General features: G+C 48.5%; 2 protein-coding genes across 2 annotated transcripts; one reads left to right on the top strand and one right to left on the bottom strand.

Annotated features, from left to right (window-relative positions):
• Positions 1 to 145: 145 nt before the first annotated feature.
• On the top strand, positions 146 to 1,405 carry HOO65_060499 (putative 2-dehydropantoate 2-reductase; the record flags this gene model as incomplete). The annotated part of the gene is made up of 1 exon (XM_071001145.1): positions 146 to 1,405. One exon carries the CDS (start codon positions 146 to 148, stop codon positions 1,403 to 1,405), a length of 1,260 nt encoding a protein of 419 aa, XP_070857849.1.
• Positions 1,406 to 5,462: 4,057 nt separating this feature from the next.
• HOO65_060498 (Myb-like DNA-binding domain protein) lies at positions 5,463 to 7,083 on the bottom strand (the record flags this gene model as incomplete). The annotated part of the gene is made up of 4 exons (XM_071003844.1): positions 5,463 to 5,702; positions 5,781 to 5,846; positions 6,233 to 6,796; positions 6,886 to 7,083. The coding sequence occupies 4 exons, from the start codon at positions 7,081 to 7,083 to the stop codon at positions 5,463 to 5,465; spliced, it is 1,068 nt and encodes a 355-aa protein (XP_070857848.1).
• Between the last annotated feature and the right edge of the window lie 5,977 nt (positions 7,084 to 13,060).

Genomic DNA, 13,060 nt, shown 5'->3' with positions numbered 1-13,060 from the left:
ATGTCAAAGATGCGCCCTTCGTGACTTTCCCCCATAGGACTCTAGAAAAAAAAAGCCCTATGTATCTTGTCCGGGTAACAATAGCTGCTTTCTATCGTACTCAACTGACCTCGGCTTCCTAATCTACGCGTTGTCTCACTAAACAATGCCTGCTCTGCGATGGCTCACCCTCTCTGAGGCCTATGCGATCCCTCCCCGTGTATATGCTTGGAGTGCTCGGAATTTCCCTCACCTCGCCCAAAGTTTTACCTCCGAACACACTAGCCTGTCGCAACCCCATAAGCGTGTATACATCGTCGGCGTGGGTAATCTAGGTCGTCTCTTTGCCATGTCTCTTGCCAAGTCACCCGCAAAGCCGCCAATCACTCTTGTTGTGCACCGCAAGGAACTGCTGGAAGAATGGATCCGCCGACCTGGAATCGAGATCTTGCGCGGAAACTCCGTCGTCAACAGCCGTAACTTTGCCGTCGAGTGGTGGAGTGAGGAGAAGCCGAAGGAAGGACCGGTGGTGGAAGTTGCCAATGGCAAGACCCTGAGCAACATCATAGTATCGACTAAGACGGCCTCAGCACTTAAGGAAGTGGACAGGATGCGGCGCTACCTAAGCGCTGAGAGCACGTTGGCCTTTGCCCAGAATGGCATGAGCCGTCTGTGGCCACCGTCTGGCGACGCGTACATGACATCCCGCTTTGGCACAAAAGCTCAAGGTCCCAACTGTCTGGCCATGGTCACAAAGCACGGAGTTACATCATTGGGGCCGTTCCGAAGCAAGCACGCATCTGAGGCGGATGTAGCGATGGGCCCAGTGTGGCTGAACGAGACAACAGGCGGGCAGAGTCAGTATCTGACGGACCTCTTACTGGCGGCACCGAAGCTGGAGGCTCGTGAGCTAGCACGCGATGATTTGTGGATCTATCAGCTGGAAAAGCTGGTAGTCAACTCGGTGATCAACCCAACGACGGCAATCCTCCGCGTCAAGAACGGAGAGGTTTTTGCGGATCCACTAGGTCCGGTCGGTCGGGTGGTTGACCGGCTGATTCGCGAGGCAAGCCAAATCATCTTGGCCCTTATCCAGAGCGAAGTAGGACATGGCATCCTGGGGATGGCTGGAGCGACTGACCCGGCATTGCTAGAGAGATTCTCGTTTGGTAACTTGCGCACTATGATATATCATCTGTGTGGAGTGGTGGTGAAAGACAATGTCAGCTCGATGCTTCAGGATATCAAAGCGGGAAAAGAGACCGAAATCCACGACCTGAATGGCTGGCTCTTGGGTACAGCCGAGTTCTTGGGCCTCCGCAACTCTGTCCCCACACACAAGGCTATTATCAAGTTAGTTGAGGAGGCTGCTACTGTCACTCCAGAAGACATTGAGGACAGGCTCGCATCCAAGCACCAATCATAGGACTAGTGATAGAAGAGGGGTAGGCGTTATTGAGTGGGAAAAGGCCTGTAGCAGGCATCTACCCTGGAATTTCTGGCCTTGAGGTGCGTTGTCACTGCATGCGAAACTGCCTATAAACGAAACAACCTATATGGCTACTGCAACCAATAAGGGATGTTAATTTGGGCTGCAATATAGAGGGGTAGATGAGAGGAGGAGAAGATGAGGGGAGGGGAAGGGGAAGATGAGGGGAAGGGGGAGGGGGGGGGGGGGTGTGGAGAAGCGAACGGGCTTCTTTTCTATGGATCTCGACCAAAGGCATATTTTATATACATTTTAGATTCTCCCCCCTCATCCTTATTCTAACGCCCTACTAAAGGGGGCAGATAATGTCTTGGTTGTTATGTCTAAGCCTCGGGGGGCCTGGGAGCGGCATAGAAGTCCGAATCAGACGTGGCATGCACATGCACGGGGTGAACTTAAGGCACTGTTTTGAGGCGTCTTCTAGAAGAACATAGACGAGCTTGAGGAGTAGAAGGATCCCATCGGCCACATATCTTACAATCAATCTTGAATCTTGATTGAGTTGACGCGGGAAACATCGGCTTGGTGAGCTCTGTACATAATGGTGTAGATATCTGAGAGGGGCAGGTTACAGCATCGCCATTGACAAACACCCACCTACAGAAAGGGAGGAGACAACGCATAGATTAAGGCTGACTTGTTATTTGCAAACATATAATTCAACCTCGCTATCGCTGATTGGATAGGTTTCAGGTCACTGTGTATAGTGGTAGCAGTTCAGGATGCCAGCAAACAATGCACTGGGGGTGGTTGGTCAAGAGCGCTGATCATAAGAGCCTGACATCGTACATGTATAACAAGTCTGAGATATAAGCATATAGCTTTAGCCTCTAGACCCTAGACTCTAGTCTGCTTTTAGTCGCTAGGCGGACGCAAATAATTGTACAGCCATGACTTAGGCTAGTATGCCCTGCGGGGGGAAGTGGATTGCGAGTCGGGTGACAGTTATCAGCCGCGAAATCCAGCAATCCTTGGGCTTGCCTTGGCTGTGGATGTTGGTGCGGGCGTGAAAAAGTTCGCTCCCAAAGGACATGAAGGAGGAGACTTGGTTTTGGTACAAGCGTTGATAAGATAGTCTTAGTAGGGCTGTGTTATAGGGCTATTAGAAACACAGAGACTGGGTGATATACGATGGGGCGCAGACATAAAAATGGCTGTCTAGAGGGTGTAGAGGAACACTGAACACGTCAGTCGTGCCTAAACGGGGTCTGCCTGTTGCAAATATGCCGGATTGTGAGAGATCCGGTGAGTGGCGTGGTTTGTTTCAGTCGTTGAACTTTTTTATTTTTTATTTTTTAGTGGCAGAAGCCGCAGTGATTGACAGCTGTAGCGGCAGTGCCATTAGAAACAAACAATCATGGGTAGAAAAACCGAAAATCACACCACATCAGGGAGTTCTGTGCAAACCTCTGATAGGCAGCTCGAGGCATGTGGTCTATGTATGCGATTTTGGGAGGGGGGGGGGGGAGAGTTTCACCCTCGACGTACACACATCTCCATCTCCATCCCCCTTTCCCTCTCCCTTTCCCTTTCCTATTGGGCCTTGTGCCACGCAAGCACGCAACCACGCAGAGCAAAAGACCAAGACTACAAAGTTCAGACGTGTGGCTTGCTTCATCTTTTGGAGCCGCCCAACGACCAGACGTAGAACCTTGGCTGCTGAGGTTTTTTTTAGGCGGACATGGTTCTTTCGGCAAAATCGCCAGGTCAGGGCTGCCACTAACCGGAAACAGGCCCCTGTCGTGCTGTGATACTGTGATGTGATGTAGTGATGGTCAAGTTCCTATTTTGGGGCTTCTTAGATTAAAAATTCTGATGGGAATGTGGAGGCCATGGTAATGCGCTTTGTAACTCTGACTAAGGGCTGTATAGTAGGATATTTTCTGCCTTGAGCTGTATGCGTGCGTATTTAGCAGGAAATCGGATATTATCCAAGGCTACGACATTGCATGGCAAGGGGAAGAGAGCCAAGCCAGCTGGAGAGGAAACGCAATAAACCGATAGCAGGCTGGGAGAACAGACGGTAATCTCGAAGGCATAGCACGCGTCCTGTAATGGGCGTGTAAGTTAACGGAGGGCAATTGGAAGGATTCAGAAACAAAACCCAAATGTCCCGGAGAGAAAGAGAAACATAATTACACGCAGGAGGAGGAAAAAAGGCCACTAAGACAAAATGCTAATAGAAAGTGTTTCCGTATTCCCCTATACCATGACAAGCGATATAGGACCTCCTCTCCTCCGAGCCCTGCAACGACGTTTTCCGGGAGGAGGGTGAAGGGCTGGAGGAACCAAAATCTTTTCTTTGCGGATAATGCGGCGCCGCGAAGGCGAAGGCGGAAGAAAAGGGGGCTAAGAGGAGGTGTCGGAGGCGAAGTTCATGAAGCAATGAAGCCCTTTGGGAGTAGTGAGGATGTGGGTACAGAAGAGTAAAAAAACCCCCGGACAAAGTTTTTCTCACCAGGTTTTGTGCGTCACAGTACCAATAAGTGGGTCTATTTGCACTGTACGCGTACGACGTTCTGTTCTTGCCCTCCAGGGAATTGTTGCAGAGCAAAATTATGTAATTATGTACTTGTACCACATGAATAGTCAACTACAACAGAACATTTGCCCTCCCATCTAGCCATGTACACTATTTAACACCTTCACCAGGCTATCTACTAACATGCTTTTCACATGAAGCTTCGATGATGGCAAATAATAAAAAAATAATGGCCCGATTTTCTCCCAGCCTTCTTCTTTCTCGTCCATTGACGCGTACTTTCTTCCGGTCTTTTTTTCTTCCTCGCCGCGTGTGCGCCGGTGCCCATATATCAAGGTCCTCTTATTAGTATCAAGGTCTCGACTATACCATGCTATAGGATCTCTCACTCCATATAACACCCTCATTAAGTTCGTGATGCAAGTAAACGAAACACTTCAGACAGGAAACTAGTAATATCAAAGAAAAAAAATATTATTATAGGCTCGTCACGTCAAGAATAGACCTGGTCGAGAAAGAAGAGAAAAATAAAAAGAGGATAAGGGAAACGCCTAGTCTAAAGTATACCCCCTACTGTCCCCCTAGATGAATAGCAAAAAACGAAAATGAAGGAGTGCGAACGGAATAGGAAATATAGAGGGGGGGGGGGTGAAGTGAGGTCTAGAAGATATCATGAAGCTGTGGGCAACATTGACACAAGAAAGTACAGGATCCCAAACTGACAAGTTTAGGTTGAGAAGAAAAAGAGGGACGGAAGGAAAAAGGCACTGAAGTCCTGGACCTTATTTTCTAGCAATGGGCGCGAACCGAGACCAAGGTCTTCTCTTGCTTTTTCCGTCTTCCATTGGTGCAGGTCTTTTCTTCTTGATAAAGAAAAAAGACCCTTTGTAAACAAGGAAAATGTGAAACACCCCACTGAGCGAACAAGTGAGGAAAATAAAATAAGAGAAAAGAATAGAATAAAAACCCTTCTTTTATTGCTTCCCTATAAGAAGGAAAAAAAAAAAGGAAAATGCGGTGTATGTAGCACGGAAACAAGCATGAGAACAAAGACGGAGTCTTTTCTTGAGCCCCCTTTTCTCGCTAACCTTCTGGTTTCTCCTTTGCTTTACTGGAAAGCCGTTAAGTCAGCCGGCCGCCTCTCATTCTTCTAGACAAGTGATGTGAGGAATTCTAGCACCAAGTGAGGTTCGGTCTGTAGTCTTGAAATAAAAAAAAAAAAAAGGAAATAAAAGAGTTGTTGAGAGGAAAGAACATCGAGAAGCCAAGAAATAAAAATAAAAAAACGAGTGGGAGAATAAGAGTAGGAAATAGAGAGGAAAGTAGTACATCAATTCATTGTCGGCGTGAAAAAAGAATGAAACAAGAGCAAGATAGTGCCTATGGAGCCACATGAGTCTATTCCCTTGTTTTTATTCTTTTTTGGAGGGTTGATTTTGTTTTTGAAAAGAGAAGGGGGGGAGGGGGGGTCTCATGCAGCTCTTTTTGCTGAAACTATAGAGCTGCACTGCACTACATCTGCGAAGGATGTGGTGGTTGAGGGGGTGGCTGGCCGTAGACCGAGACCGAGACTGCCGAAACTGCCGAGACAGGTTCTTCACCGGGCCCGCCGCCTACGGGCACGGTGATGGAGAGCGGCTGATGCTGCTGCTGCGACTGCTGAGGCTGATGCCCGTAGACGCTGCTATTGGCGGTGGTGTCCCCGGGGTGTCCAGAAGCACTGGCGGGTGCTCCAACCGGAGACATTGATTGCTATAAGACAGGCTCCGCCGTGAACTGCATCTGAGCTGCACGTTCACGGCAGGCCACGGGTGTGAATCCCGTGCCAACCTTGTTAGCTACAATGCGCCACTTCTCGTTTTCGTAGTCCTGGAGAGCATTGCGGAGCTTTTGGTCCTATACAATGTGCAAAACAAATTATAGATTAGCGAAACCGCCCTAAGAGGGGAATTGGGATGGGCCTTGTCCATAAGGACAGGCCAGAACGATATTGGAAGATGGGAAGAAAATGAAGAATGGGTGGGAAAAAAAAAAAGCTAGGGAAGAAGACGAAGGAAATAAAGTGATATGACAGGGCTAGTAAGGAACACGAGCAAGGGCTCCATATGGGACACAAAACTTTTATGGGCAGGGGGAGGGGGGGGGGCGAGAGCAAGTTGAGCCCAGCCTAACTTAACTTGAGCTAGGTAGGATTTGAAGAGGTAGAAACAAGTAAAAAATGTAGGGAATGAGTGCGTGGTAGTGAAAAAAAAAATGAATGAATGGAATGGTTGACCACTTACTGTTTCTTCCGTCCACTGAGTAGTCTTGGCCTTAAGTTTAGTGCAGTATCTGACCTGAAGAGTGCCTGAAGATCGGCCTGGGAAAAAGTCTGCAATTTGCTTCCATGTCAGGTTCTTGTTCTCCTTCAGGTCAATCAATAACTGGTCATCTTCAGGCGTAAACTTGAGTTTTGGGCCTCGAGGACGTAGGGCAGGTGCAGGCATTCCTGCCTGGCCAACGACACTAGGAGCACCGCCACTCGTATCATCACGCCGCATCATCTTGGTTGGGGGGCCGGTTTCAGGAAGGCGGTGGTGGTGATGGGTGGGTTGAGAGCCGGGAGGACCATAAGCTAGGGGCGTCTGCTGCATGTCGAGATCGCCCTGGTCCAAATCCGGTATTCCAGACAGATCAAGATCGTCGGGCCGCGGTCGCTTCATTGGTCCCGAATGCGGACGATGCGCAGACGAGTGTGTTGGACCCGGGCCCAAAGAAGGGAACATGCCAGTACCATAGGAATGGGGGTGGGCCATATGGCGGGGAGCAAGCTGGCTGGGGTCCATCATGACTTGGGACTGCGTGTGCTGATGGTGGTGTTGGGCCATGCCGGGCAAATGTGTGGTGGCTCCTGTGTGGTGCTGATCAGGTGGATCTAGGATACTGGACGACGCACTAGAAGGGTGGTGAAGCGACGGTCGGTGCTGCTGGTGCTGCTGATGCTGTTGGTGCTGCTGATGCTGGTGAGCATGATGATGTTGTGGCTGGTGATGTTGCGTGTTTGACGTCTGCTGATGTTGCTGCTGCTGCTGCTGCTGTTGCTGTTGATGCTGTTGCTGGTGGTGATGTGCAGGTGCGGCTGGTTCATAGACATGTTGCGACTGGCTATGCTCAGGACCTCCGGCAGGAGAATGCTGAGCAGAGTAGTCGACTGAATAGTCGCTGACACGGTAGTTATTAGCCAGCGTGTTGTCGACACATCCGGTCCGCCAGAGCGATCCTCCGCTCTGGGCGGCCGCCGGGCTCTGTATGGAAAGAATTTGGGAAGTTGATGCCCGTCCAGGCGTCTGCGTCTGTGTCTGCTGCTGTGATTGCAGAGACAACGGCAGATGCTGGGTTGCGGGTTGCGGCAGGATATGCGGAAGGGTGGAGGGTAAGAGGCTTTGAAGAGACGCCGTGGTGGAATTGGGGGCGTGGCCTCGAGCGTCGTTCGTCGTGGTGATGGTAGTGTTTATGATGAAGAAGAGGAAGCAGTGATGCTTCAAGCTGCTGGTGCTGCTGGAGTTGTTTGGGGGGATGTAAATGCTATAGTGATACCGAGTAGCGTTGCTAGCTTAGTCGATGTTGTTTGGCAGAAGAGGGGAGTTAGGTATAGCAAGCGGAGTTCTCGCTAAAGTGCAACGCTCAAAGCTCTAGGAACAAGGTGTTGGGGGTTATTTGGGAAAAAAGAAAAAAAAAAAGTCTGTCGACCACTGTGATAGGCTGAGCAAAGCCTGCGTGTTGGTGTGCGTGTGCGTTTAATGTATCAGCAGGCAAGTCTAGACGTAGACTAAACTAGCAAGCGGTGTGTACAAACAATAAAAGCGGATAGACAGACCAGTCAAAAAGTCGATTGACTCAGGACGGAACGGAACTGCCAACACGCCACTATAGAAAACAGCCGAACTGGAAATAAGGTGGTAGTGATAATAGCAGTGATGCCCTGCTCACACAAAGATTGAACTAGGTCGGGCTGGACTGGACTTGTCTTGTCGTTGCTGTGTGGGTGTAAGACCGTAGGCAGACTTCGTCAAGACAGCAGCAGATCAAGAGCAATATAAGCTAGAGCTAAGGCTAGTAAGGTGAACAAACGTACTAGACAGCAGAGTCGAGCGATGGGAACAAGAAGGGGAAACGGAGAGGAAGAGTGAGGGAAGGGAAGGGCGAGGGTTGAATGTAAAGCCTTAAAGCAGAACAGAAGACAAAGCAAGTAAACCAAAGGCCAAGTGGGAATCTAAGAAGTAGCGGGAGCCAGCAGCTTATATCGTCTGATGATTGCTCTTGCTCTTATCGAATAACCTTGTGGCCTAACGTGAGTCTTATGTAGCTTGCCTTGTAAAAAAAAAATAAAAAAATAAAAAGCAGACCGACCAGAGGGGAGTGGCTCTTATCCCGTTGCAAGAAGCAACAAATGGGGCGTGGAGATGGGAGAAGGAGAGAGAGGAGAGAAGGGGGGGGGTGAGGGGGGTGAAGGGTGAATGTTGAACGTGATTATATGTGTGGACAGGCCGGCTTTTAACGTTGTATAGAAGAGGGTAGAAGGGAAAAAAAAAAAGAAGTGGGCAAAGACTGTAAGATGCAGTGCCTTCGAGTGGTCGGTTGGGAGACCCAGTTAAAGCCAAGGAGGAAGATTTAAAAGCCAAGAGGGCATGATGAAGCGGACAAAGCAAGAGAGCATGAGGGCCATAGCCAGGCCACAGCCAAACTAAAGCAAAGTCAGACAGCGTGTCCCTACATAAATATGCATGCAATTAACAGCAGTAGAATAAGCGGCAGGTAGCAATCATCGACAAGTTTAAAGGCAATGGGCTTTCTTGCTATTCTTCTTCTTCTTCCCCTCTTCTCTCCTCTCTTCGAAACGAGAAAGTACAAAAAGACTGAGAAGACTGCCACGTCCTAGTCTTTTTTTCCTTTTCATCTGTTAAAAGTGAGATTAGAAAAGAAAAAAACGAGCACCTTGGGAAAGCAGTACCCTTGTTCTGTTGCTTTGTCGAGGCTTATTTGACACTGACCCTAGATTCTTTTGTCTTTCTCCTCCTTTCGGCTGCCACTTATAGCAACATATAGCAACCCTGGAAAGAAAAAGAAGAAAAGTCCAGGGGAGGGTGAGGGAAAGGGAGGGAGAAAAGAAAAAAAGAAAAAAACAAAACACAAGAGAGGGACAGTACGTATGCGTGAGGTTGAGAGTGTTTTCCAATAAGCAGAAGAGAAGAGAAAGTTAGACATCGAGGGGAGGGGAGGGGTAGGGGGGTGAGCCTTATGGCTTGCAACTTGTAACTCAACTAGGATTGCCTTGGGTACAATATCCCAGTTGGTGAGGGGTGTATACTTATTTATATCTATATCGTTATGAAGGTCTTAGATCAAGGGCGTTGCAGTTTCTAGTAAGAAGCTTAAAAAGGAAAAAGGGCGACGATGAAAAAATTCAAGAAAAAAAACCTGTAGTCTGAACTTAGTAAAGCCTCCAATAACAGGAAGAGTCAGCGATGGGGGGGGCAAGGACATCGCATCACGTAAAGTAAAGCAGCATTACCAGAGGCGAACCAAAGAGAACCAATGGTTAATACAACTCCATAGCCAGCTGTAAAGGGCTAGGCAGATTTAACCCAAGGATTAGGAAAAGGAAAAAAAGAAAGAAAAAATAGAAAAAAAAAATAGGAAAAGCATTGGGCACTTAATGATGAGGCCATCTCTCCAAGTCGGGGGATTTGGCACCAAAAGTCCTTGAATACTTTTTTTTTTCCCTCCTTGTCCTTCTTTGGTCTGTTGGGGGGGGGGGGGGAGGAGAGAGAGAAAGAAAGAGAGAACAAAAGAAACCTCGCGACAGGAAAAGAGTTCCATCGCGGAAGAAAAGATCGTGAACAGAGAGTCTAGCTTCAAAAGTCCTAAGAGTGCTACTCAACCAAGCTGAAACTTTTAGAGTGCATCTGGCCAGCTCGCCTACGCGGGACCGGGATTAGCCCAAGATTATACAAGGCTTAGAACCTCGGGAACTTGGGAAGGGGAGGGGGGGGAGGACTTAATTGAAAAGAAAAAGCGAATAGCCAACCAAAATTGCAACTTGCAAACTCGCCCGCGTCGATATTATCCTGCCATCGGCCTAGTCCTTCTTTTAGCCCAGCCCTATGCTGATTGCTTTGTTTCCGACTGTGGTCGCTCAACGCTTGCGACGCGAAATTGAAGCCTTACTTTGAGAAAGCAAGACATCCCCCCACCACCCTAGCCTTTCAAGTAATATGAGAAAAGAATAGTGCCCTCGATAATTCTTCCCTCTTAGAGATCTCGGGGAAGATGAAAGATTACGCATATACAGCAGCACGTACGCGCAAATATAGGGCCATTAGCATCAAGAACAACCAGCAACGCCAAGCTCAAAGGCCGTGCCATGGCAACCTCCCTATAACAAGACAGCCCCTTTCTAACGCCATCATGGCGGGCGAGCAGTGGATAATGCGGTGTTTCTGCTTTACTTTGCTTGATTGCCTTGACTTGTTGCCGGCTTGGTACTGGCTTCGGTGTACTTTGTTGCCTGGTCCGTCCGCCTAAACTTTGGCTCTGCTAGAGCCTGCTTCAACTCCAAAGGATTTGCAAGACAGCCCCTCTCTTTCTTTTTCTCCCCAAGCCCAAGCATATACCCAATCAGCACCTAAGGCTTGGCTGGCGCATTTTACTTGGAGGCCGGTACGAGAACAGCCAAGTTTGGCACACCACGTAGCCATGTATTTGGCCTGTAGAATATCGAGGGCATATAGTACAGCAGCGTAGCCACGTCCGGATACATGCATGCAATCACGAGGCATGTCGTTTGACGCCGTGCAACAGCCAAAACACCGTCTTGAGACTTGTAGTGTTGGATAGCGTTACGGTCTTGCAAAAGTTGACGGGGCAATGAGCATGGAAATCCTTCTTTTCAGAAGCTTGACATCCTTAGTTTTATGCTTCTAGCCTAAAGGGTCTCTTAAGTCTTGCTATGGTCCTGGTCCTGGCTTAGTTTGTTACCAGGAACACTATAAAGCCGCCTTGTGGCTGGTTGATGACATGGCATGACCAGGATTGAACTAGTGAACGAAGATGCCGCTTGCTAGGCTTCTCTTATTCCTTATTCCCAGAGTGGCCATAATTCCGCTTTGTCTGTCATTGGGAAGAAAAGGGAGGCCCAAAAAAAAAAGGAAAAGAGCAAAAAAAGGACGTCGAGTAAATCCGGTACCTGCACCGGCCCGCATAGATAAACCTGGACCTGCAGAGATCACTATGGTAGGACCCAGTTAGCTGGGCACTATGCCTCGATTTAGTGGGTGTGTGTCAGTTAGCGGCGCTGGAATGCTTCCGTCTCCCGTTGTTGTGATGTTGCAAAAAGCACTGGATTGAAGTGTTATCGGAGGTTGGGCAGTGATAAAAAAACAACGGGCTTGTCTCCAGACCTTCCCTCTACTTTATTTTCCCCTTTGAGCTAGGTGTGTAAGTGGATGGCATTGTAGGATGCTTAGTTGAACGAATAAACGTTAAATAAACCAATCAGTGCTTAGTTGAGCACACACACAAACACATACACACACTCTCTCTCTCCCTATATTTTGCATCGTTAGCTCCAATATCTATAGGCCTTTTCCGGCGTCTTGGTTCCGAGATATGGTGTGTGGAGGCTGCGCTATAGGGTGGATAGCTGGTATGGCCCTTTCTTTCCCATTTTTGTCTTCATATGGTCGGTCAGCTTCAGCCGGCCCCAAAGCCCTATTTGGCACCCAAGGGGCCTAGGAGCAGCGCGAAGCAAGTTCAGGGTCTAGGTCAGCCAAAAGCCAGGGTCCAAGTCCAAACCCAGGAACAACTAGGCTGAGACCCGGGTCATCAGCAACCCATGGCGTCTTCTCTTTGCCTCGTTGCTTTGTTCCATGCTAGTTCCGGAAAAGGTAAGGCTCTAACTTTTGGAGCAAAGTACCTAGGACCCTTGTTTCGACAGCTTGCGAGTTTCTCGGTGCTTCCAAGATTACTCGTCCGTAATGCATTGATCAAAAGATGCAGAAGATGCATGTTGCTGTGCAAGCCTGACCAACAAAAATCCACTTATTTGTGCGCTCGAGTAAAGCTAGCACTATTCACGGCCATGGGCTCCCTAGCAACAAGAACACAAATGCGCATATCCACACACAATACACATTGTGCACTGCACTTATACACGAGCTTCTTTTCGTTTCCCTTCTGCTCTTGCGCACACGCGCCTTCCGCTCTCTTTCTGTATTAGGAATGTTCTCCAGTCGATCGATCAGCATTGTGTATAATTTTTTCACCCTCCCATTCTTCAAGGATCAAGGGTGTGCAGCGTGCAAGTGGCAGCGAGAAGTGGCTTGGAAAAAAAAAAAGAAGAAGGCGCCGTACGGGCTATGCAAGCGCTGGCTAGTACTTTTTGTATGCACGGCACAGGGCAGCCAGCTGGGCGTGCAACAATCAAGGCGAAAGATGAGCAATGAGCGAGTAGATCTTGCGAGCATACTTGGACTCAGACTTTTGTGCAAGGCTCGTCTCAGGTATTTTTATTTATTTATTTTCGCTGTTGCGGAGTTAAAGATGTTCCGGTGATGCGGTGATGCGGTGTAAAAGAAGGTGAAAACCAGGAAGACACAAGTGAAAACCGGTCAAGATAACGTGCGAAGTAGTGGCTACATCAAAGCTGTGACGCTTGTGAAAGGTGATACACTACTTGTGATCCTGTTTTTGCTCTTTCCGTTGTCGCACACAAATGTCTTTGACGAGGGATGTCATTTATTGTTCGCATAGTGTGATGCCGCATTCCGAAGACCTAGCAAATAGTAATCCATCAACTATTATTACCAACGAACCCTAAATATGGACGAGTTATAACAAAGACAAACCAGAAAAAAGAGGTGTAGTTCGTAGTGGGCAATCAAACCTAAGGCATTTTCCTTCTAGAACCAGCCTAGGAACGTCTGAGCGCAACTTGACAAGAGAAATTGAGTGAAAATAGAAAAGAGATGCAAGCCCGACCAGGGAAGGAATTAAGCCATGCCATGTTTGAAATGGCGGTGTTGGTGGCGAGGAAGGATAAAGCGAAGTTTGGTTGTGAGCACAGTTGAGTG

Source organism: Ceratocystis lukuohia (genome assembly GCF_044167205.1).
Source record: "Ceratocystis lukuohia strain C4212 chromosome Unknown Supercontig6_pilon, whole genome shotgun sequence".
Lineage (NCBI taxonomy): Eukaryota > Fungi > Ascomycota > Sordariomycetes > Microascales > Ceratocystidaceae > Ceratocystis > Ceratocystis lukuohia.
Note: the sequence above shows the minus strand (reverse complement) of the source record. Positions and strands in the feature narration are given on the sequence as shown.